The sequence below is a fragment of the Balaenoptera borealis genome, assembly GCF_965194805.1.
Source record: "Balaenoptera borealis genome assembly, chromosome: 16".
NCBI lineage: Eukaryota > Metazoa > Chordata > Mammalia > Artiodactyla > Balaenopteridae > Balaenoptera > Balaenoptera borealis.
Window position 1 is genome coordinate 16,891,803 of NC_138872.1, and position 26,563 is coordinate 16,918,365.

Sequence of the window (26,563 nt, forward strand, 5' to 3'; positions counted from 1 at the left end):
AGCCAAGAAAAATGAATGCACATGTTCACACAGAGCCTTTTACATACTTTTATTTGTAATAGCCCCTAACTGGAAACACCCCAAATGTCCATCAACAGGTAACTGGATAAACAAATTATAGATATAAAACAAATATATCCACTCTGACAATAAAAAGGAATTACTTATACAATGTGAATCTCAAAATAATTATGCTGAAAGAAGACAAAGAGTACACACTGTGTGATTCCATTTACACACGACTCCAGAAATTGCAAACCAATCAACGGTGACAGAACCAATCTAAAGTGACAATGGTTGTAGAGAAAGGATGACAAAGGGACACGAGGAAGTTTTGGGGGAGTGATGGATATGTTCCATTTGCATGACTCTAGGGGTCCCTCTTCAATCACTGGGAGAAGTGTGGGGTCATTGACCACAGAACAGGGCAATCAACCCTGCGTGGGCTTGTCTAGACTCATGCCCGCCCTAGCTGTGTCCTCATTTATGCAATCGCAAAGAGTGAGAATTTGGTTTCTTAGAAACCTTCTGGGAATTCTCTGGCGGTCCAGTGGTTAGGACTCCGCGCTTCCACTTCGCGGGGCACGGGTTCCATCCCCGGTCAATCAGGGAACTAATGCAAATCTCTTGCATTCCTGATGAGGGGGATGAGACTCCAAGAGAAGAACCAGGATCCTGGGCTGCTTTAATACACACACCACGTCCAGCCCACACCTCTGACTTCATATCCTGGGCCTTCTGGGGCATCAGCTTTCACAAACACTTAGTTCTTCCTTTTGTAACATGGCCACTTGCAGTTCAGCAATCAAGCTGGAAGGAGTCGCGGACTAAGGAGTTAGGGCACAAATTCAGGGACGGAACGGACGACGGACACCAAGACCTAGTCGAGAGGCGGGTGGAAACCACCTGCACGGCCCAGCCAGGCCAGGTCCCGCGGCCGCACTTGAAGGTAACATCACCCACCTCTGTGAAGATGGAGAGGGAAAATCAGGCCTTGGAGTCCACCTGGAAGTCTCTCGCCGCCCACAGTGACCAGGGACAAGAGACGTGACCTGTTTCGAGGGGGTCCAACTAGTGAATAAAGGCCGAAGATCCCAGGCCGTCTGACCACAGGGCCCGCGCCTCCGCCCACAGACAGTCCACTTCCAGGCGCGCGCTCCGGCTCAGGCTCCGCGCGAGGCATCGCGGGAGTCGCACCGCCTGACGTCACTATAGGGCGCGGGCTTGGGGTCAGGTTGGAACCCGGCTGCTGGGCTGTGGAACTCCCGCAGAGTTTCCCCGCGACCCGGGTTCGCCCGCTGACCCCGCTGGCCCCGCGCCCTCTGAGCCATACTCCCTGGGAGCCTGATCGTGAGAGGAAGGGTGAAAGGCCCAGGGGAGGAGAGGGAGCAGGGCAGCTACGTCGCCGGCCTCCGACACTATGGCGGTCACGGCCCGAAGCCAGGTTGACCCCCTTCTACCTCGAGCCGTCCCTGACTCGCCGTGTGGCTCAGCAAGCCCTGCACAACCCCCTAACACTGCAAGTTTCCTTCACGCTATTTGTCACCGTCAGCGACTCTTAGGAGGTTAATTTCTCTCTCGGGTTGTGAGCTGCAGGAGCGCAACCCTAGGATGAAACATTAGTGGGCTTCGTGTTAAAATTTGGTATAAGCAAGATTTATTACTCTTTTTAAAGTATATATTTCTTCCTGTCTCTTGAAGGCAGCGGAAGAAATTAATAACATTGGTTGCAGAAAGAGGAACTGAATGGCTAAAGAGGGTGAAATTCTCTTTCAACATCCTTCAGCGCCGTGCTTACGTATTACCTAAAATTTTTTAAATTAAAAAAATTTAAAATTCCTTAAGGCATACGTAGCGCTCTAGGACCTTTTACGGGAGAGTTTGAAAACCTCTCATATATGATTTTATGAATAAGAAGTAACTTAGCAAAAGCCACACAATGGATCTATGATCTATCATAAGATACTGCAAGTTTTCCTCCGTGCTCTTGGGGGAGGAGAGACCTTTTGTCACCCATACATCTCTCTCATTATGTTATCACCTCTTCGTTTTTTGTTTTTTTTTTTAAGATTTATTTACTTATTTATTTTTGGCTGCACAGGGTCTTAGTTGTGGCACACCGGCTCTTCGTTGCGGCCTGCAGGCTTCTCTCTAGCTGGGAGGTGCGGGTTTTCTCTCTAGTTGTGGCACGCAGGCTCCAGAGAGCGTGGGCTCTGTAGTTTGTGGCATGCGGGCTCTCTAGTTGAGGTGTGGGAGCTCAGTACTTGTGGCCCGTGGGCTTAGTTGCCCCGCGGCATGTGGGATCTTAGTTCCCCAGGCCAGGGATCGAACTGGCGTCCCCTGCATTGCAAGGTGGATTCTCTACCACTGGGCCACCAGGGAAGTCCCTCCTCTTCGTTTTTTTTTTAAATAAATAAATTTATTTATTTATGACTGTGTTGGGTCTTCATTGCCGAGCGTGGGCTTTCTCTAGTTGTGGCACATGGGCTCAGTAGTTGTGGCTTGCGGGCTCTAGAGCTCAGGCTCAGTAGTTGTGGCGCACGGGCTTAGTTGCTCTACGGCATGTGGGATCTTCCCGGGCCAGGGATCGAACCCGTGTCCCTTGCATTGGCAGGCAGTTTCTTAACCACTGTGCCACCAGGGAAGCCCTTTCCTCTTCGTTTTGATACTAACATTTCTCTGATGAGAGATTTTTTGAGTTCAACAAATAAAGTCTCCAACAATTTTTTTTTTCATTGCTACCTGCTAGGACTGGTACTATCACTTTATTGTTGTTTTGTGTGTATGTGTGTGTGTTTTTTTTAGAGTGAAGTTGAAACACTTGTTCGAGTCAGTTAACTTTTTCATCTCAAGTGGCTTATGTGCCAGAAAAAGGATGTGCACATAGGTGAACAGCATCTGGGATAAAGGGCTCATGTTTGAATTTAAAAACAGCCCTGCTCGTTATCTTAACCAATTGTTTAGACTTAACTTCACTAATAGTGGACCAATCTGACATTATACATAGCATCACCTATGAAATATTCTTGCCAAAAATGTTTAATTCAAAGCTAGCCTTTTATGTCTAACTTCCAGTATGCAGGAAATAAAGGAGATAAAGGGACAAGTTAATAGACATCGGATAAATCTAGAATGTGGGACACCTAATTTAGTCTCTTCAAAAAGTCAATGTCATTTTAAAAAAAAATGGAAAGAAAAAGGAAGAAAAGAAAGAGGTAGGGAGACTGTGTATTGGATTTAAAGAGACTAAAGAGACATCCAATATGTGAAACTTGACTGGATCCTGGATTGAAAAAACATCTATAAAACATTTTGGGGACAGTTGGGAGACATCTGAATAAATATTAAATATTAGATATGATAATGGTGTATTGTAGTTATACAATGATGTATATTAAGGGGTAAAGTATTATAATGTCTGAAATTTAATTTCAGATGTTCAGTAAGAAAAATACACACATGAAGTATATATGGCAATATGTTAACTTTTTAAAGTAGGTGGTGGGTACTGGTGTTTATTGTACTATTCTTACCACTTTTCTGTATGTTTCAAGTTTTTCATAAGAAGTTGGGGAAAAACATACATCCTTGCCACAAGTCACCCATAGATGAAGGGGAAAAGGCGGCTGACGCATGGTAGGACAGGCCTTGCTCCCTCCGAGGAACCTTCTCGAGTCAGGAGTGTGGGGGGAGAACCTCCAGGTTAGCAGGCAGGCAGTGCTCCTCTGGACCTAGGTCTCCCTAGTCCTCTGTGTCCCAGTTGGAAAGTGAAGTTGGATTAGATTCAGATCCAAAAAGTTCCTTCTAAAATTGTAGGTATGGGACTTCTCTGGTGGCGCAGTGGTTAAGAATCCGCCTGCCAATGCAGGGGACATGGATTTGAGCCCTGGTCTGGGAAGATCCTACATGCCGCGGAGCAACTAAGCCTGCGAGCCACAACTACTGAGCCCGCGCGCCACAACTACTGAAGCCCGCGCGCCTAGAGCCCGTGCTTTGCAACAAGAGAAACCACTGCAATGGGAAGCCCACGCACCGCAACAAAGAGCAGCCCCTGCTCGCCGCAACTAAAAGCCCACGCATAGCAATGAAGACCCAACGCAGCCAAAACTAAATAAATAAAATAAGTAAATTTATAAAAAGATAAAAAATAAAATTGTAGGTATGAACACATAGATACAAAGAACAGAGTAGTGGTTACCAGAGGGGAAGAGGCAGGGAGGAGGGCAAAATGGATAAAAGGGATCAACTGTGTGGTGACAGATGGAAACTAAAGTTTTGGTGGTGAGCACACTGTAGGAAATAGAGAAGTAGAAATGTAATGTACACATGAAACATAGAATGTTATACACCAGTGTTACCTCAATAAAAAATAAAATTGTAGTTATCTATTGCTACGTAACAGTTTACTCCAAATTAATGGCTTAAAACTGCCATTTTATTATGTTCATAGATTCTGCGGGTCAGGAACTCAGGAAGGTCAGCGCAGGGACAGCTTGTCTCTGCTCCATGATGTCTGGGAACTCAACTAGGACAACTCAGAAGACTAGGGGTGACTTCATGTTTGGAGTCCTCTTCATTCACGTGTTTAGCAGGTGATGCTCGTATAGGTCGGGACCTCGGGCGGTTGGCCAGAACATCTATACGTGGCATATCCACGTAGCCCATCCAGGTGGCCGCTGACTTGTATGGAGGCTCCGAGCGCCCCAAGTGAACCAGGCAGAAGCTGTATAGCCTTCTATGACCTAGCCTCAGAAGTCACAGTGTCAGTAACATAGTGCCAGATTGAGAGGGAGGGAACAGATCTCACCTCTCAATGGCAGGAGAACCAAAACCACAGTGTAAGAGAAGAGCACATGGGATGGGAGGTAATGGTTGAGCACATTTTTGGAATGTATTCCAAATACATTTCCATGACACCCCCTGCTGTTCCACAGCTGCTTGTTCTCAGCTGGTCCCCAGGTTCTGCCCTTTGAGCAAAGTGGCCTCCCCCATCCCTAACACTGTGTTCTGGCTTGGCTACTCTGAATAAGCCCTGCACTAGGGCTTCAGTGTGAGAGAATGGAAGCCTACAGAGCTTTAACATGAATAAATCATTTGAAATTCAAGATGTGACTTGAGCCTTTCTTCCCAAGGTTTTAAATTTCCAAAAATGTATAAAATAGATAACTAATGAGAACATACTATATAGCACAGGGAACTCCACTGAATGCTCTGTGGTGACCTAAATGGGAAGGAAATCTAAAAAAGAGATATATGTATACGTATAACTATTCACTTGGCTGTACAGCAGAAACTAACACAACACTGTAAAGCAACTATACTCCAATAAAAATTTTAAAAAATGAACTTCCAAAAATGTTAATTCCTCGACAGACTATTTTCCTGGCTTCAATTATCAGCTCCATGTGAACAACTCAGATCTTGAGACTGGACATCTTTCCTAAGCCTTAGTTAGGTATTTCTAGCTATTTACTGGTTATTACCACTTGCACGAATTGCCATTGTCTCAACTGGTTCTTATGCTCTGAAACAGCTCGCCCTTCAGAATCCCCGTCTTCCAAAAACTCCACCACTGTCCCAGGCAATCAGGCTCAAAATCTTGCCAACCTGACCTCTAACGCCCAGACCAAATCTATTTCAGAATGCCACCTTTCCTACAACAGCATCTTAAATCCAAGCTCTCGTTACTTCCTCTTGGAGTTGTACGACACTCCCCCTAAGGGCCTTCCTTCCAAAGTTCTATCTTTACAGAACCCACCAGCTAAGCTATTCCCATTGCACCATATCCCTTACACACTGGCAGTGGTTCTGCAATCTTCTATCTGGCTTTCAGGCTTTCCCCAAAGCTGGTTCCCAGTGTATCCAGTGCATTTGCACAATGCACAAATGCTGTGCATTTCCACATCAACTGCTCCATTCAAGCAGGTACAGTCTCTCCCATTGTCCTTGGGACAGATGATCACATTTTGTCCTGCATTATAACCTAAAATGATGATAGAACTGAGTGGTGCAGGAGCTCAGAGGAGAGGGACAAAGTGTGGGTGAAGGCAACAGCCTCCAAATGGTTGTGCCTGTGTGCAGCTGGGAGATGAAGGAGTGAGTGAGCTACGTAAGGAAGATACCTATCAACTATTTTACCTTTCTCATTAGGTACAGTGGGTCAAACAGGCTGTGGGTTAAGTTTGTTTTCTATCCTTTTGAGCTAGTCCAAAAGCTGTACAGTATTCATAAGCTTGAGAGTTACTTATGCTTCTGATAAAAGAGACTCAAATCTAGAACTGGAGTCGAAAGAAAAAACTTCAATGAGAGACTGATGCATAAATTTAAAAAGTACAGATTCAAACAGATTTAATTTAAAAAATGGAACATATCTTACAGAAGTTAGAAATGTTATCCCTCTCTGGGCACTATAGAAGATGCACAGACCTTCCACAGCTCATAGAAGAAAGACTGTATAGACAATTTTGATAAAGAATTGAGGGACAATTCAAAAAGAGTTTATAAAGAGAGAATCAGGAGGCAGAAAATGCTTGAAGAGGCTTGGTCCTCAGAAATTGTTCTGGAATGCCGTTTCACTTGTATCAACATCATGTTCCTGGATGAGGGAATAAGATATAGAATTTTAGAATTTCAGTTCAAAACCTGAAATGTGAATTCTTTGTTGTTTTGGACTTTGATTAGAGATTCTAAATCATCATTAATTGGGACACATAGGTAATCTCTGGGCTTTAAGGCTAAATCCAGCCCAAGGATTAAGTTTTCACGACCAGGAAAGGGCTTTGACCACAGCCCACCACCCACCGTGAGGAGTGGGGAGCAAATACATTTGAAGGTACTGATGCAGACACCACACCAGACTTCTTACCTTGGCCTTAGGGGCCTGACCCTGCCTTGCCACCAAGGTAAGTACTGTTGGGAATCTACCTGGCCCCCATCCCACATTTCAGTGCTGAGCAAGTATACCAATACCTTGCCTCTGAGTTGCTTTCCTGGTACTGATCTCAGAGCACTCTAATTGCCCAGATGTTCCTGTCTCGCTCACTGCATGTAGCTCAGGCAGACAGCAAGGACTGCATTCACTGCCACAGCCCTGACATCTAGCACCGTGACGGCACATACGAGGCGTATATTATAGTGTGAGTACCCAGCAAAGCCAGACCCCGTCAGTAGTGGCTCAGATCCTAATCAGTCTTTCTGTTCAGCATCTAAAATCGTGTGTGTGTGTGTGTGTCTGTGTGTGAAAAATGGACTTTCTCTTTATACTGTTCAGCATCTAAAATCGTGTGTGTGTGTGTGTGTGTGTGTGTGTGTGTGTGAAAAATGGACTTTCTCTTTATACTGTTTTATAGTCCTTTCCCCCCACCCCATTTACTCTATCATGAATGTCTTCCTAAGTCCTTAAACATCCTTCTAAACATTCTTAATCTTATGGATGCACCCTAGATACTTAACTAGTTCCCTACTGATGAAAGTTTTTCTTCTATTAAAACAATGCTTCACTGAGCATCCTGACTGGTAAATCTACACACATTCAGGAATATATATATATATTTTGGCCATGCCACATGGCATGCAGGATCTTAGTTCCCCACCCAGGGATTGAATCTGTGCCCCCTGCAGTGGAAGTGTGGAGTCTTAACCACTAGACCGCCAGGGAAATCCCAGGATTATATTATTAAGACAAATTCTAAGCATTAGAATTGCTGGGTCAAAGGTATACATATATATATTTAGGGCTTCTGAACGATATTATAAAAAATATCTCCATAATAGTGGAACCAGCTTATTCTCTCATCAGTAGTATATAAATGAATGCCCATTTACCAACCTTGGTTGGACATTTAATTTTAGAAATCCTGTCCAGGGATAGGCAAGATGAAGGCCAGGCATAATTTTTAAGTTCTTGGTCCTCAGCCCTGGGCAAGAGGATTTCTAACATAAGGTGCTGACCTCACGTCCTGCTCCATCCCTGGTTCAGTTATCTCCTGCCACACAGGCATTACTGCTGTCCCTCAAACAAGCCAGGCAGAGCCCAGCCTTAGGGATTCTGCACAGGTCTTCTCTCTGCCTGGGACACTTGTCCCCCAGCTATCTCCATGGCCAACTCCCTCAACACCTTCACGTCTTTGCTCCCATGTCAGCTTTGTAGTGTGGCCTATCCTGACCACCCTATTTAATATCACCACATTCAGCACACTGATCCCTCTGACCCTGCTCTACTTTTTAATAGCGCTTATCATCTCCTAGCATCCTATGTGATTTACTTATATATTACGTTTATTGTTTACTGTCTCCTCCAGCTAGATATACGGCCCATAAGTGCAGGGAACATCGTCTGTTTTGTTCACCTAGTAGATAGTGAAGTGCCTGCAGAATGAATGAATGAACGAATGGCATGGAACACGAGAAGTCCAGTTTATGGATGATATCACCACTGGAAGGACTCCCACTTGAGTGGGCCTTCTGGGTTCTGTACCTGGTTCAATTTCTTGAATTCCACCACTTGGAAGAAGATGTGCTCGAGGATATGTTTGGCATCTTGCTGGTCCTTTGGTAGTTTATTGGTGACTCCAAGGATGTCACCACACTTCCTGATGTAGAATTCCAGGTCTTCTTCAGTACCTAAGCACAGTTGGGGCAGTTAGATTCACCCTTGACTCTGCCCTTCCCCAAGTACAGACTTACTGTGGTTTGGGTATCCCTGTCAGGTTCCTACATCTCTCAAGATCACTCACCTCTCCCTTGGGTAATGTGACCAAAGGACTTAAACAGTGACAAACTGTAGAGATCTCTGATGTGCTGTTTTTGTAAATTAGGACAAAAGTGTGACACTCCTGATTAGAATAAAGCCAGCCAGTTTCTGGCTCGCTATTACCAGATCTGGCATTCCTACATTACACAGAACAGGAGCAACCAGCGGGGAATCAAATTACCATTCTCTGATTGCCGCAAGGATCATTATGTGAAGGACATATGGGTATTTTATTTTATTTATATTATTTATTAAAAAAAATTTTTTTGGCCGCACCGTGCAGCTTGCAGGATCTCAGTTCCCTGACCAGGGATCGAACCCGCGCCCGTAGCAGTGGAAGCGTGAAGTCTTAACCACTGTATTGCCAGGGAAGTCCCAGGGGTATTTTAAATAGCATTTATTATAGCAATATTATAGGAAAGGAAATAAAAGAAAGAAAAAAATCATCCATAATTCTCTGTGTAACCATCCCCAGCCCTGTATCAAGGATGGACAGCCATTACTGCCCTACTTACACTATTTTCTTTTCCAGTAATTTCTTTCCTTCCCCTCTGATTTGCATTTTTAAAGTTATGATAGAAATGATCTCTCACTCTAGCTCTACCCCCACCAATACTTCCTAGGGTAATTACTGCCATGTATGCCTACATGTCTACATATGTGTAAAAAAACGGGATCAAACTATAACAGTTCTGTAAGTTGCCGTCATCATTTAACGATGTAACATGGACAGTCCATGTCAAAGCTTATGCTCCACATCTTTCTTTTAACAGATGTATAATATTCCACTTTGTCTCATTTTTTTAAAACCAATTCTCCTACTGATGGACTATTAGACTGTTGTCTATTTTTTGAATACTACAATTAATATCTCTATATCTTTTCTGTTATGCATTTCTACTAGGATTTCTGCAGGATAAACTGCTAGAAACAGAAACACAGGGTCAAAGGGTCTGATCCTTCACAGGTCTATTATTCCCACTGGACTAATTACTAGGTCTTGCTAATTTCGGATTGCCTAGGCCTACCACAATGCCTGGCATGGAACAGAGATGCAGTAAAGGTGTCTGACATTGAACTATTTTCATTTTTGCACATTCCTTTCTGGTCTTCGAGCACATACAGATGTTCACATAGTTGGGATCCTACTCCAAGTACAGTTTTATATCTTGCTTTCTTCATTTAGGAATCTCAGTGTCACCCCCTGGCCTTTGTAACCCTCTTTTGTAATGACTACATACTGTTCCACTGATTGAATGTGGTGCAATTTACTACCATTTCCCTGTGAGTGGGAAAGGCTATTCCCAATTGTATTTTATTTTTTAATAAGTAACGTCGTAGTCATCTGTGTACCTTCATTTATCTCCCTAGGTTAGATTCCCAGGAGTGGGGTCACTGCCTCAATTTTATGTCTCTGAGTCCACGTGTGCAGGCCCACCTGCTGTGCTGGAGGAAGGGCATGTCAGGAGGGGCACGGGGCCGAGAGTCAGGAGCACCACTCACCCTGCAGCTGTGCGGCCCGGAGCCTCATTTCCTCACCCACGGGTCAGGGTGGGCACACTTGACTCTCTCTAGAATCCCTTCCAATCTGAAGTCTCTCTAATTCTCTTGGCCCTGACTGAATTTTTTTATTCAACGGCTCCTGTGACTAATGGCCTAGATTTGCTAAGAGGCAGCCAGAGTCAGAATTCATCCTGGGGTCACCCAACAGGTCAGAACTAAAGACACACAGGAATTAAAGCTGAGACCCTGGCCTCTGCTTGGCACCATGCTCTAGCTCACTGAGCTAACTGACCCCTAGGGAAACAAGCCACATCATTCACATGAAATAAACAAAAATTGTGCTTTTATACTTCCATTCATATTCTGTTCTCCCTAAGCAAACTCTAAGCTTTCTTTCACGGCAAATCTCAGAAATTCACAATTTAATAAAACTCACAAAAGACAACAAACAAGAAGTTGACCACACTCACACTTATTGGTGATCTGAGCAAGCCGGGCCTTCTCAGAGGAGAACGTCTCATCTAAGTCAAACAGCTCCAGCGGAGGGGGTGATAATTCCCTGAAACTAGGAGGGAAAACCTAAAAGGCAATAAGGTCTTTCACGAAAGAGCACATCCAAAGCCATAACTGATGGTAAGGAGACGTAAGGAAAATGAGACGGTGAACCGCCCAGCGCCCATCACCTCCTTCCGCCCTAACCCATGAGACCACAGCAAGCAAGACGGCGGCCCAGTGCAAGCAACCCAGCAGAACCAGCTCCAAGCACACCGCCAAACTCGCCAAGCTGATGTACCAGCGCCCATTAACTCATGCAAGGACACACAGCTTGGGGCTTATCCGGCTTATTTGCATTTTGTGCAAATTTGTGTTGAACATTTGATTGCATGAGTCGTTTCTCATCTGATGATGAGTTCTTCAGGGACAGAAACTGGGGAAACAGATGTAGATTAATGTAGGAAGTGCTGAACTTATAGCCAGAATTCGAAGGTATGAAGCAGTGGTGTGCTGATAAATGTTGAGCTATCACTCAAAACAAGAGGCCTGATCTGTAGCATTTGTCATTTCCTGTTTTGTAAACACTTCCACTGTGGCCGATTTTCAGGTTACCAATGTGAAGCCAACTGGCTCATAACATTCCAGAATGTGGTGGGATAAGACAATTTTGAAGGCAAGTGGAGCTCACGCTGGACTGGAATGTTGAAAAATAACCTATAGACACATGACTGTCCCCTGGGCTCTTAGAACTGTGCTGTGAATCTGAGTGCCTGTTGCCTGGAGAGCTCAAAGCTTTCTAGCACAAAGCTCTTCCTCCTTTTCAGCCAGGAATTCTCATACATGCCCTTCAACCCCACAAGATAGGAAATGTTTAACAGCCAGAGAGGCCCACACCCTTGATTCCTCAGTTGGGAACTACACCAAATGGAAGTCCCTGTAGAATACTAACATGTTTGGTCTCTATGCATGTTTCGAGCCAGAGAAACGTGACCCCATGAGGAGGCCAGCTCCACACGAGGCCAGCAACAGCAGGGCTCTGCGGCAGGATGCCCCCCACACACCCACTCACCGCTGGCTGAAGGGCTGGCAGCGGCGTCTCAAACTGAGGTTGGATGAGTTGGAGAGGCTCATGTTTCACGTTTAGCTGCTCGTGAGCCCTGTGTTAAGAAGACAAAAAAGCAGGAATCAAGATGAGACACTGATGCAAAGCACGTCTAATAGATCTCACGGTGCTCGTCTCCAACGATCAGGAGGCTCAGCACTTTGGCAAAAAAAATAAAAATCACACAAAATGTATTGTTACATGTAATGTAACGATCCTTTCAGGAATCTTCTCTACTGCAACAGACAGTGTGACTTTACTGAGAACTGAAAGGGGAAGTTCATTCAAGTTTCCTATCGGGCTTCTCCTAAATAGGCTTTTAATTTTTACCCACTGGACACCGTGAATCTTGTAACTCACTGTGTCTCCTTATTTGTTTTCACCATCAAGAGACAGGAGTCAAATCTGAAGTCTGCTTCTGGCGACTGAACAGATCCACAGGATATGCACTTCTGTGTGCTCATTCACTCCACAAACATCTACTGAACACCTACTGTGTACCAGGCAGTTTTATCTGCCAGGAGTACAGCAGCAGGGGAAAAAAGAGACCGAGGCAGGCCCTCGTGGGACTGACATTCTAGCGGAAGAGAGACACACAATAAACAAAAGCCAAGATGCCAGGGATTAATAAGCACTAGGAAGAAAAGCCAATCAGGAGGGAGGGACAGAGACAGGGAAGGGGCAGGGAGTGGGGCTTTGCCAGAGCAGCCCTGCGTGAGCGGAGGGGCAGGCCAGGCAGAGGCCGGAGCAAGGAGGAGGGGGAGGGGAGAGAGGCATTTTCACGGAGCAGCAGGGCAGCCAGAGCAGCTGTGGCGGAGTGAGAACGGCACGAAGGAGTTACTGGAGTCAAGGACTGACCTTCCCCCACGGTAGTTTTTTTATTGCGGCTTCCCCTTTGCCTCCGTTCTCCCAAACCTTAATTTGACCTTTTGCATCGGGGTATAGATTGTACAAGCTCTGTGACCTCCTCTGGGAATGAGGCCAATTAAAATATACTCACTCACCCAACTTAAATTGTGTGCTCATTTGTGGCCTTTCAAAATTCATCTAAGCAAGCAAATGCCAAGGGGTGTGGACAAAGTTCATGCCCGTTTCTCTGTAGGGGTGCTTTCAGAAAGGAGACAGGTCTATGACCGCAGAAGGACGGCTAGCTGAGCTTATGCCGTCACCACCTCCACTAGTCCCAGATGCCTGGGGAGAGTCTTTCCTAGCAATGAGCAGATGATCCCCACGGAGAGAAGAGAAATAACTTTCCTTGAGCATCTACCACATGCCACGTGCTGTGCCTGACCCTGTGCGAGGCACTTATTTAATGCAATCCTCAAAACAGCCCTGGACAGTGGGTGTAATCTCTGAAGAGGAAACAGAGGTATAGAGTTGAAGTAGCTCCCCAAGGTCATGTGCTTAGGAAGCAACAAAGGCAAGATCAGAACTCAGACCTGGCTAATCCCTGCCAACCAGAAGCCCCGTGACTCAGTCTACCCAGATGGCAGAATTAGAGGCAGTTCTAAGCTAAAGGTCCTAGTACCCACACACAAAGAACCCTGCTGCCAAGTCCTAGCCTTGGTCATTCTAGCCATGATATTCTGTTTTCTGTCCCTAGATAGAGCTGACTGTGCTGAAGCCCTGCATAAGTAATAAAATGAATTCCATTAAGTCTTCCCTTTCTCCACTCGGCTCACCACCTGCCCAGATCTTCCTCCTACTAGTGGCCAACATGTACTTGATGGGGGTGGGGAATGGGTGGAGAAGCTAATCTTAAAAGCAAGCAAAACCTAATTCAGAAAGATGATCAATATGGGGAAAGGGGAAGAATAAATGCCATTGCTATACACAAATCTGTGAAATGGGGCTGCTCTATATTCCAGAATACTCTGGCCTGACCTTTGGTGGTGCATTTTCACTGCCCATGTCTCACTCTCCATCCCACCATGAACTCTGAGGGCAGGGACGCCACACTGTTTGTCTCTACCTCACACCCCACAGGCATCAACAGAGACCGGCTGGACAAATGAAGTCACTTCAGAGCAATACCCTACAGCTGACATACATATTTAATGACGAATGCAATTTTTACTCAAAAAGAAAAACTGCATTCAAAAGTTGTTACATATGAATAAAAATACCTCAGAGCTCCACACAGAAACTGTAAACCAGTAACTCCTGCCCTTTGCTGTGGTATGAAAGACAAATACAATCAAAAGAGCCATCCAAGCCTCTGAAACATCCACCACCTGACTCTGCCGACACTAAAATAGCAGACAGTTCCAAGCAATCTCTCATTCAACACTGAAGAATGGTCGTGATGGCCTGGTCCACCTGCATCAGGGGAGAAGCGAGTCAAAACGGCAGCAGCCGGTTAGACTGGAAGCAGCCAGTGGAGTGGCCTGATGGAACTTCTGTTATTCTAAGAAAAGCCCTGAGTTAGAAGGAGAGCATCGGAGCTCAAAACCAAGCAAATGAAGAGCCAAATGTGCAGCCAGGATTTACAACCTGGCTGTCACCTGCAGGCTGCAGGTGCTGAGGGGGTGACAGAGATGCCCTGGCGGCTCTGGGGATGTCAGTGTTGCTCTTTTTTAGAGACTAACTTCCTACAGTAATAAATCTCCAGATAATTTCTTCCCAGGTTCAGGGTTAAGATTGGCTGGATTCAAATTCAGGTGCCACTGAAAACTAGCCGTGTGACCTTAAGCAACTCACTTATCTTCTCTGTGCCTCAGTGTCCTCATATGTAAAACAGGGAGAATAACTGTATTATGATTATTACATGATAAAGCAACGTACATAAAAAAATTAGCATGGTGCTTGTTAGGAGGCAAGGCTAAATGCAGTTCAAATGGCAACTAGGAATGAACTTCCCTGCCTGGACATACCCTGCCTTTGCTCAGAAAGCAACCTCCCTGCAGAATGTTCTCTCCCAACACCCCAAACCATCTCCTGAAATCCTCTCACCCCTTAAAGTGCACCACCCATCAGAGGGCCAAGCAGACACAAGTCACCCAGAAATGTTTTCTGAAATCCTCAATGCCTGGCTAAAACGGCCTCTCTCTTTCTTAAAGCCTTCCCTGCTCACCCGTCAGAATCAAATTCTCTTTCCTCATGATGCCATGGCCTCCAGTTTTACATTTCACATTTAGCACTAGATTAACCTTGCATCACAGCTTTTGTCTGTCTCCTCCATAAAACCATACACTTTAGGTACGGTGCTCAGCACAGCCAGAGCTCTATGAGTGCTTGATGACCTTGAACATAAGTACAGGGCCAGGACATTAGACAATCATCTGTACTGTGCCTTCAGCCTTTGGTTTATCCAGATGTAGATCCTGTACCAGGCCAGAGATGCTCAAAAATGTTAGTCCCTGCCCGTTGTTAGGGATGCAGAACAACACCAACAAAGCCGGCAGGAAACAGAGTCAAGGACTGGACTGAAAGACACTCAGGCCTGGCTCGAGATCCCTGCTCCCACAGTGGGAGAATCCTTTCCCTCTCTAAACCTCAGTTTCCTCAGCTGGAAGTGAGGCAGGTAACTCAGAGGACCACTTAAAGTATTAAATGAAGGCACAGTGTGGAGTGCTCACAGGGTGACTGCCCACCTTGGTTTACTGAGGGGGGTCTCTGGGACGTGGGACTCTCTGTGCTCAGACCAGGAATGTCCTGGGCAAACCGGAACAAGCTGGTTTCTCTAAATGTCCAATACAGAGCCTGGAGCACAGCAGGAGCTGACAACTGCTGGCAGTTTCCTCTGTATCAAGCCCCGCCCCAAACTCCCAGCTATCTCGGCCAACCTCATCACAGGTCTGAGAACACGTTTTGCACACCGCACTTGCCGTGCCCCTAACTCCCGCCCCCAGGCTAGTGTTTTCAAACCGAACACCCAGTGGAGTGCAGAGCAGCTGAGAGAGCCGAGGTACTGACTTGATGACCTTGGGGAGGGAAGTGGTATCCAGCTGGTAAACGGACAGGTCGAAGAGGGTGGTGAAGTCCCGAGGGTTCTCATCGCCCTCCTGGAGACACACTCGCAGCCGCTCGGACAGGGTGGCCGTGTCGGGCAGCATCATGTAGTCGGAAATCTGAAAGCCACAAGAGGGTTCCTTTCAGCAGAGCAGGGGCAAGAATCTACTCTGTCTGGTCTCCAGCGCCTCAGGTCTAAATCTGCAACATTTCTACTCTCTTGCTAAGACATCTCACTGTTCATGATCACTGACAACTAAACCTTAAATAAGCCACTCTTGGTGGAAAGAAGGACAAAGGTCACCTGGGTAATCCCCAACGCTGACAAAACCCAGCTCTGCAATGATTCATGCTGGTCCGCACACAGCTGAATATGGCTGGAGAAACGCACAACCCTGCTGACTGGTCTCCTTTTCATTACACACTGATCTTGAGTGCTCAGCCATCAATTAAATTCTCAAGTTCATTCCCTTTTCCCATTCTCGTAGGCAACACTTTCCTTCTGTCACTTCAACCATCTAATGTGATTTTCTACCTCTTAATTTTAGCTGATGACCTTATTTTCTACATCAGTGAGAAAACAGACACAATCATAAAAGAAAGTCCACAAGCTCCCATTTCAACATCTATCCTCTCTCCACCCACTAGCATCTGGGCCGTACACTCTGCTTTCTCTCCTGTCCTGTGTACAAACCACCTGTGACCCCAGCACAGGCAACCCCTCCTTAGACACTAGACCCCAGCCCTTCTCACCTAGCCGAGGACATGCCTGCAGCACTGCTGAGAACCCTTAATGATGACATGTGCTGTCTGTTGGTAACAGTAAAAGACCAGGAAAACCTAAATGACCATCAATAGGAGACTGGTTAAATATACCACAGTACAAATAATGGAAAATTCAGTTTTCAAAAAACAAAACAAAAAGCAATCAAAAGAAAGCTCTTTATGAATAAGTGTGGAAAAACCTCCAAGACATACTGGTAATTGTAAAAAGCAAGGTGCTAGGCAGTATATATACAAAGCGTACATAGCACCATTTGGGTAAAACAAGGGGGAAGGAGAGCATACACACATGCATATTTGCTTATCTCTATATAAAGTATCTCTGGAAGAACATACAAGAAACTGCTAAGACTGCTGTCACTGGGGAGGGGAACCAGGTGGCTGGGCAAAGACAGAAGGAAGACTGTTCATTGTGCATGCTTTTGAATTCCAAACTATGTGAAGGTATTACCTAGTCGAGCAATAAATTTAAGTTTAAATAAATGCATGCTGGCAAACAGGAGTTTGTGTATTCCTAATTTCCCTTTGAACTGCGTTTAGCCTTGACTTCTAACAAGGCCAACTTGGTGATAGTTTTAAAAACTGGTCTCTGAAGTCACCCACAACATACTGTTCCACATTCTCCAGAGCCAGCACTTGAGGAAACGTGCCTGAGCGTGACGGAAGTGAGACGTCAAGACAAACAGGCTCACTTTTCTCTATATCCCAAGCGTCGAAAACTCCCCCAATTCTCAAACTTTTTTTTTAGACAAGAAACAAGGGAGAAGCATCAACAGATAAATGCCCTTCCTAGCACTATTTGGCTGTTGTAGAGGCTTCAACCCTCTAATAGGACAGGGATGAAGGTGAGAGCAGTAACAAGGGCGCTGACTATGGCAGAACATACACCCGGGTCACGGCACAGAGATAAGTATGGGCCCAGCAATCCCAAAGGCCCCATGGTTGATTCTTAGCTCCGCACAGAAGCCTGCTACAAAATCCTAGTTCAGACAAATAGCAAGGCCTTAGATGTCCAGACAGAAACATAAAAAGAGTGCTCCCCAGGGAGATCAGCTCGGTGCTTTGTGACCACCTAGAGGGGTGGGATAAGGAGGGTGGGAGGGAGACGCAAGAGGGACCTGCTACCCATCGCCAAGAAATCATTTTCCTGACATTTCAGAGTTTAAGAAACACAGAACTAAAGGAAGAACGAGTAGACTTTGAATTAGGAGACCTGGGTTTGAGTCCCAGCTCTGTAATTGCTTGCTCTTTGGGCATATTACAATCCTGCAGAATTTCAGTTTCCTCATCTGTAAAATGAGAATAAGACCATCTACCTCCCAGGGCTGTGGTGAGGTTTAAACAAGATGATTTATGTGGAAGCATGTGATATACAGTGCTTGGTAGATAATAAATACAAGAGTTTTTTAAAAGTCTTGACAGATATATAGCCCTTTTTACAGCCTTTAGTTAACAAGTAAATTTACATCTATTCATTTAGGCCTCACAATTATCCTGTGAGACAAAGAACACAGGTATTAGTGTCCCCAAAACTAATGAGAAAACTAAGATGAAAAAGGTCAGAAATAACCTGCTTAAGGTCCCAGGGCTCATGGCGGAGTGGGACCTAGAATGTAGTTACTGGTTCCTAGTCCAGTGCTGGTCTCACCACTCTGCTTTGTCTGATAAGTATTATCATAATGCCCTTAGGATTGTTATTCCTAAAGGCAACAAAATGAGGGTTTAAAACTTAAATTCTTATGATCTTTGTTTCTTCATGAAAAAATTATTTTTATATCCTTCATATTTTAGAAAGAAGTACTTCTCTAAAGACACTGACTCTGAAAGTTTGGGCCAGAGAGCATACATTAAATTCCAATTATTACATATACAGAGAGAGGCTCCCACCCCATTGAATCGTACAACGAATTATATAATTCATTGATTTATTATTTTTTTACAATGTGGCCTTCGTCTCGCCAAAAAGCATCACTTCTTGCCATCTGTCTAACAGATAAAGTAAGAGACAGATATTCCTTTGGAACTGTTAGAAGTGGTGCTGAGAAGCTGGACCCAGTCTTCATTTCAAAGTTTTTTTTTAATGATTCATAACCTCCTACCTCTGGGTCCTCAGCATCAATCTGGTTTAGGTGGATGTCTCCTGTTGTGAGCCACTGGAAAACAACATCCTAAATTTAAAAAAATAAACACAGAATTACCCATTTGGTTATTTGAGAAAGCTGAGGGCAGGACTAGAGAATTAAACCAATCAAGAAAAATGATAAAGGGAAAGAGAATACACACCAGTGATTTGAAAAAGGGAAGCCACCCTTATCTTGGTGAAATCATATGAAAACTGCAAAGTTTTCCTTACCCTAGTGCCATTTTTATTACTGGAAATTTATCATTTATCTTAGGGCACTCTAACCTTTAATCACCAGCCAGAATTTATTAAAATTTGTTCACTGTTCTGAAACAATCCCTGTGTAATGTGCTGATGACAGTCTGGACTTAAAAAGTACAATATAACAAGATGCCCCCAGAATGTGATAAAGACGTTGGAACTTCATGTAGATTCTACAGAAACAAGATCCTTTTTTTTTTTTGGCCGCAACTCACAGCTTGTGGGATCTTAGTTCCCCAACCAGGGATTGAAACCAACCCCTTGGCAGTGAAAGTGAAGAGTCCTAAGCACTGGACCACCAGGGAATTCCCAGAAACGAGATCTTAAATCAATCTCTCAATAAGACAATAATCCTTAAGGCTGAAGGAACTTATTTCATTAATGAGAAAGCTCAGCGGGACCTTCTCCCTCTGGTTGAGTGAGTCACCGGCATCACGCCAACATCCAGCTCTGGCCTGCACCCTGTCACCCTTCACAGGACATGTTTCCTTTGCACTTGCCATGCCTTTCCCTCCTTCCCCGCCTCAATCAGGGACAGTCCTATCATAACTCCTCCTAAATCCCACTCGTGCTGGCCAGCCCCTCCCCCCACTCACACCTTCCCTGCCTTCATTCGGGTCCTTGTTCCTTCTCTGCCAGCCTCCTAACTGGCTCCAGATTGCCCTCTCCCTTCCATCTTCTGCACTCACAGATCTGACTATGCCCAAGGCTGCTGGACACTCTACGAGGGCTCCCCGTGGCTTTTCAAAGAAAGTTTGAGTTCCTAGGCTCTATAACGAGAGGCCCTGCTTGGGTCTGCTCCTCCCCACTTCTCCAGGGTGGCTCCCAGCCCGGGGTGGTGTGCTTAGAAACGCTCCCCACGTCCTTCTGGATTGACTTCTCCGTCTCTCACATTCTCTCTCAGGGTCCTATATACTTTTTCAGAGCAGAGACTATGCCTGACTCATCTTTGTATCCTTAGTGCCTGGCGTATAACGGGTTCTGAATAGCTGGTTTTAAATGACTAGATGAACTCAGCAGTATTTTTTTTTTTAATGACAGGAAAATCATACATATTATTCATTAGATAAAAGAGAAGAGCTTACCATGATTTTGCTGTTTTCTTCTTTATCCAAATATTGGTCACTGAACATGTGACATGAGCCAAGCACTGCCAGTTTCCCACCTTGGCTCTGTTGATGACAAAGCAGTGTCAGATATTCAGATCCCAAAATGTACCACGTGCATCTCAGTCCCCAAACACTTATCATTACAACCATGTGAGCAAATGTCTTATATACTAAGAAGTGCCAATTCACATGGGCATTTTAATGGTCTAGAAATGTCAATTATGATAACAACTATATCCCAACCTGCTTCTCAATTTAGACACTTCTATACCCTTCAGTTTGACTTTAATAGAAAGCAGTGTGAATTGGTTCGACAGTATTTTCCCATTGTTAGTGAAATTATAAATGAAAATCATAATCTTAAAGGAAAAAACAGACAAATCCACAGATAATCTGTAAACATTTAGACATCTATGAATACCAAAAAACAGTATTTAAGATCCAAACAGAAAACTAAGCCACAAGCACGAAAAGTTCACAAAAGAAACGACTGGTTAATAATAAAAACTTTAATATTAGTAATTTAAAAAAAATCAAAACAAAGTACTTTTTCCTATCAGATTAATAAGAAAAAAATGACTATAAACAGTGTTGGTCAGGTTTAGTCAAGTAACTTCTTTGACACAATGTTGCTGAAACTGTCAACAAATGCAACAAAGCAGTATAAAATATACCAAAAACTCTGCACAACTTTATAGTCATAATCACAAAAGATTAGAAACAAATCCAAATGTTCACCCACAGAAATATGGTTAAGAATAATGGAACCTCCCCCAGTTGTTAAATTATATATTAGAAAGGTTTCTCAGTAACATGGGAAAATGCTTCTGTCATAACATTAGTTTAAAAAAAAGTGTACCATCAACTGTACAGCTATTGGAGTTTAAAGCCTGTGAGGCAAGTAAACAAAAATAAGGCACAAGCAAAAGTGGGAGAAAATGATCAAAACGTCAGCCTGGGCTGCCTCAGAGTAGTGCATCTCTGCATTTAAAAATTTTTCTACAATGAGCATATATTATTTTTGTAATGAGAAAAAAAACAGTGCAATATTAAAAACACAAAATGAAATCAGATTTTCTAGCAACATGACATACAGAGAACAGGCACAACTGCAACCACACTGGGAAAGAATGACACCTAAGCAGAGCTGTTGAGCTACAAATGCACAAATTCTGTAAATAAAACAAAATTTGCAAAACAAACACTGACCTGTCCCACATTAAAAGCAAATGCTTCAGAGGAAAAATAATATGATTACTATACCATAACCATTGCAAACAGATAGGTTACTGAGAATAGGAAGTGAATTGGGTGGAGTTCTACAGAAATAGCAGGGACGTGACTGAATGAACTGGGCTGCGATTTGAATCCCTGTAGGTGAGTAAATACCTATACCTCTACTCACAGTCAGATTTATATTATCTTTTCCTTGGTATACAGTTGACCCTTGAACAACATGGGTTTGAACTGCATGGGTCCACTTACTAGCGAATTTTTTTCATTAGTAAAGAGTACTGTACTACACGATCCGTGGTTGGTTGAATTCGCAGATGCACAACCGCACATACAGAGGACTGACTCTGTAACACACGATTTTCCACTGTGTGGAGGGCTGGCACCTCAAACCCCTGCATTGCTCAAGAGTCAACTGTATTTTCTTTTCCCTACCTCATTTATTTCAAATAGATTATACATTGTCTTTTAATCCTTTTATTCTGTCCTGACTGATTCTACCATTGTCTTCAGCTTCCTTTTCCAGCAACTGTCTATAATTTGTTCCAATTAAATAAGAGTATGTCTACTCAAGGACCAATTTGCTCCTTCAATGTTAATGAGTCTATCCCAGTAAACCAAAGACCTAGAAAGGCCCATGATAAGCTCAACGAAGGCAACGGCCCTGGGCAAGGAGGCAGAACGCTCCGTGCTAGCCTGGCCCTGCTATGGGTTCCAGACGGAGGCTCTCCCTGGGATCACTGCTTCATCTCACCAACAAGAGTGACAGGCAACAACCTCTCTGAAAGACTGTGTTTATAAGGCAGGACTGAAAGTCTATCAGGAGGAGAAAATGGGCTTTAAATAGCTAGGCAATGAGCACATGATAATCTCATGAATTCTAGAAGAATCACCACACTTAGCACAGAATTCTGTACCCAACAGATGCTCCATAAAAATCCACTGATTAAGCCAGGTAAAATCTCTGTGCACAGTTAAAAAATCAAATAATTATAACAGTTCTAGTATTATACTACCAGAGGCCCCTTAAGATGGTGTCTCATTACTTCTGTGCCTATAAACAGACATTTAATGTAAACAGTTATTTCCACATGTTGAATCATTTAATAACATGTTAATTTGGTTTTTTTTGGCCGTGCCGTGGGGCATGCGGGATCTTAGTTCCCGGACCAGGGATCAAACCCATGCCCCTTGCAGTGGAAGCACAGAGTCTTAATCACTAGACAACCAGGGAAGTCCAATAACACTTTAATTTTAAAACAGTATTTCCTGCTGTTTAGGAGAGACTAACTACCATTAATAGCTATACCAATTTTGTCTAAATATCATCTTTCAAACACAGCATAGACATTTATTTATTTCCTAATAAAAATGACGTCAGAGCTTTTAAATATGAGAGGGAAAAGTAATACTTAGGTCCCACAAAGAAAAATAGAATCATGTGTAGCTAGAGACATGTGTAGTCTCTGGAGAAAAACTGAGAGGTCAGCTGGTGAATTCCAAGTCTTGGTAGACAGATGAAGGTGAATTCAGCAAACATGAATTAAAAGGCAGTGGATATGTGGGGTGATAATGAGAACGGCTGTGTCCTCTGGGACCACCTGTTCCCACATTTTGTGGGGTTTCCAGGATGAGAACTGAACAACTAGTCTTCTGGTATGTTTTCCTGGGATACACTAAAACACCAGCAGCACAATTCTGTGCATTGTGGTATAGGTTGCTAACTCAACCTTTCTCTGAATGGATTCTCTTCCACTGAAGGTGAGAGCTGATAGTCAGAGACAGTTATACTACAGTAGCCTCATGCTACAGTGGAAAGGCTTTGGATCTAGAATAAGAGCTAGGTATAGTCTTGACTCCATCAATGACTGGACAATCCACTGTTTCCCCATAAGTAAAATGTAGTTAATTGAAATCCTACTTCACAGGACTATTGTGAAGACCAATGAGAAAATACGGGAGTTCCCTGGTGGTCCAGTGGTTAGGACTCCGAGCTTCCACTGCAGGGGGCCTGAGTTCAATCCCCGGTCGGGGAACTAAGATCCCATATAGTGGCGCAGCCAAAAAAAAAAAAGAGAAAATATATGAAACCCCATGGAAACTAAAGTAGTTCTTACTATCTCACGAAAAAAAATTACATATCCACCCTTATCTAAGAAAGGCTGTACCTTCGAGTGATAGAAAGCCAGGATGGGTCTGTTAAGTGGGAAACAGACAGAGCCTGTGGACAGAACAGCCACTGCTGGTTTCATGACACTTAATGTGGCACCAAAAGGATAGACAAAGGTGAGAGCCCTGAAAGAAATAAAGAAATGTTCAAGGTTTTTTTTAATGAATAAAAAATTTTTGAAGATTATCTCAGCGTTTCTTGAGCAAGTCACAATCAAACAGAAAATATTCTATAAGCTTTGGTTTGTTAACTTAAAATTAGTATCACTCTAGCTACAGGTTTAATAAAGTATTTTAAGAAATGTGAGTATAGGGCTTCCCTGGTGGTGCAGTGGTTGAGAATCTGCCTGCCAATGCAGGGGATACGGGTTCGAGCCCTGGTCTGGGAAGATCCCACATGCCGCGGAGCAACTGGGCCTGTGAGCCACAACTACTGAGCCTGCGCGTCTGGAGCCTGTGCTCCGCAACAAGAGAGGCCGCGATAGTGAGAGGCCCGCGCACCGCGATGAAGAGTGGCCCCCGCTTGCCGCAACTAGAGAAAGCCCTTGCACGGAAACGAAGACCTAACACAGCCAAAAATAAATAAATAAAAATGAAGGAATTCCTTTAAAAAAAAAAAAGGTCTTCTGTACTCTAAGATTACAAAACATTCACCTATAGTTTCTTTTAGTGCTTTTTATGGTTTCATTTTTAATATTTAAAGATTTAATCCATCTGAGATATATTTTGGGGTGTGGCATGAAAATGGAAATGTTTTTCCAAATGATTAGCCAAAATTATACCATTCATTCTCCAATAATTTGAAATCTCACTTTAACTATAAACTAATAACCCCTACCTTCCACATATTTTGGATCTGATTCTAATTTTTTAATTTATTTTTCACTATTTCTGTATTAGTATCACATTATTCTAACTACTAGGGCTTTGTAATATGCTTTAATTATATAAAAACATTCAACTTCTATGGGGCAAAATACCCCAACGTAAAAAGGTAAACTGGGAAAAACATTTGCAACACATGGAGGTCTTATAAGCGAATAAGAAAAGACAAACCATCAATAGAAAAACAGGCAATAAAAGCAGTGAGCAGGAAATTCACAGAATAAATACAATCAGCCAGTAGACTTTAAACGCCATCCCATTCATAATAATCAAAGAATTGGGGCTTCCCTGGTGGTGCAGTGGTTAAGAATCCGCCTGCCAACGCAGGGGACATGGGTTCGAGCTCTGGCCCAGGAAGATCCCACATACCGCGGAGCAACTAATCCCGGGCACCACAACTACTGAGCCTGCGCTCTAGAGCCCGCGTGCCTAGAGCCTGTGCTCCCAACAAGAGAAGCCACCGCAATGAGAAGCCCGTGCCCCGCAACGAAGAGTAGCCCCGCTCTCCACAACTAGAAAAAGCCCACGCACAGCAACGAAGACCCAATGCAGGCAAAAATAAAATAAATAAAAATAAATAAATTTATTTAAACAAAGAAAAAAGAATTGCAAGTTAAAATAAAGTGGTATCATTTTCAACAGAATATTCCATGCTGCCAAGAGAGGGAAAAGGGGCATGTTCATAGGGACTGTAAATGTTACAAAAGCCTGGAGGGTGACTTGGCAATGCATCACATTTGGCAATCATCGACTGGAAGACCTTTGACCCAGAAATTTGAATGCTAAGAATCTGGCCTACTAAGATATTAGCGTTAAGTGCACAAATTGTACATACAAAGACGTTCACTTTGTACTTTGTTATTTATAACAAATATAAAACTGTTTATAATAACAGTAAGGAAAAGAAGTTAAGAGTACAGGCCCTAGAGCAGACTGCCTAGGTTTGAAACTCAGTTCTGACACTTACTAGTCAAGTGAGCTTGGGCAATTAAACTGTTATCTTGTCAACAACCTTATAGGTTGTTGTGAGGATTAAATGAGGTAATAATACATGCCTGTGACATAGTAAGTGCTCAATAAATGTTAGGTGGTATTATTAAAGCAGAATATTATAAACTACCTAAATGTTCAATAATAGGAGATTGATTAGATTAGGATACATCCAGTTTAATCCAGTCATAAAAAGGATAAAGTACCTAACTCTATTTTTATATATGAAAAAAAATCAAAAAATCTAAATACCATTTTTTTTTTTTTTTTTGGCCACACAGTGAGGCATGCAGGATCTTAGTTCCCTGACCAGGGATTGAACCCGTGCCCCCTGCAGTGGAAGCACGGAGTCCTAACCGCTGGACCGCCAGGGAATTCCCGAAAAAAATCTAAATACTGTTAAGAAGGATTATCTTTGGGGAGAGGGGCATGGATTTACACCGGAGGGCTTCTATTTTCTTCCTTTTGAACTGATCAATCTGGTTTTTGGTGAGAATTACTTTTGTAATCAGAAATGAAAATGCTTCGCTTTGAAAAAGAAAACTCTTCAAATGGCAAATACGTCCTCTTCAGGTGGCCTCAGAAAATACACTCACTGGGCATTGTTTCCACTGCTCTCCTCTTCAATGATCCCAGGCACGGCCTTCCCTGCAGCTCGGCTAATTTCCCTTGAAGAAAAAAATTAAAATCTAGTAAACAAAAAAAATTTAGGAATTTCACAATCCATTCATTAATAGTAACTATGAATTAGATATAAGGACTGTGCCGACTTGTTCAAAATACCATTCTTAAAAATCAAATAAAGGTACTCCTACACACCTACATCTCTTTTGGGAAGCCTGCAAAAGTTAACATGAAAATATAAGAATCAATTCCTCTTTCTTGAGCCCTGAGGGAAAGGTCCAAATATGTACTAGACCCGCATTCTAGTCCTGTGTTCTAGACTCTCTATCTTCAGACCCAGCAGAGTACCTGGCAAGTTCAAGTGTGGAATGAATCGTTTGGAATATAGGGAAAAGCTCCCAGAAGGGTCCCTGTTGTTGCCCCCTCATGCATTCATTTCTCACTTTCTTAAAGCTCTTAATTTATGTTTTAGGATCCAATGGATGAGAAAACACTGACTTCATGCTAGGTTCCAGGGGTGGAGAATATGACATAACGGTGCCACCAGGGCAGTCTATGCCCTCTGTCACAGCAAACCCCAGGTC

At 43.6% G+C, this 26,563-nt stretch overlaps 1 protein-coding gene and 1 long non-coding RNA gene across 6 annotated transcripts in view; both read right to left on the reverse strand.

Moving 5' to 3' along the window:
* Positions 1–34: 34 nt before the first annotated feature.
* Positions 35–4,054, reverse strand: LOC309614085. The gene is made up of 2 exons (XR_014236001.1): positions 1,053–4,054; positions 35–965 (listed from the first exon to the last, which is right to left on the reverse strand). It is a non-coding gene; the product is annotated as an uncharacterized lncRNA (long non-coding RNA).
* Positions 4,055–6,322: 2,268 nt separating this feature from the next.
* Positions 6,323–26,563, reverse strand: part of IFT52 (intraflagellar transport 52) — a 28,664-nt gene continuing 8,423 nt past the window's right edge. For 4 of the 5 annotated variants that reach the window (XM_082361766.1, XM_082361769.1, XM_082361768.1 and 1 more), the window contains 9 exons: positions 25,952–26,023; positions 23,480–23,606; positions 20,055–20,141; positions 18,686–18,754; positions 15,768–15,922; positions 11,820–11,907; positions 10,726–10,834; positions 8,477–8,622; positions 6,323–6,595 (listed from right to left, as the gene is read on the reverse strand). In XM_082361766.1, coding sequence (XP_082217892.1) covers positions 6,548–6,595; positions 8,477–8,622; positions 10,726–10,834; positions 11,820–11,907; positions 15,768–15,922; positions 18,686–18,754; positions 20,055–20,141; positions 23,480–23,606; positions 25,952–26,023 — 901 coding nt within the window. In that variant the 3' untranslated portion in view covers positions 6,323–6,547. The remainder of the gene's footprint in view (positions 6,596–8,476; positions 8,623–10,725; positions 10,835–11,819; positions 11,908–15,767; positions 15,923–18,685; positions 18,755–20,054; positions 20,142–23,479; positions 23,607–25,951; positions 26,024–26,563) is intronic. The other variant, XM_082361770.1, reaches the window with a different exon arrangement.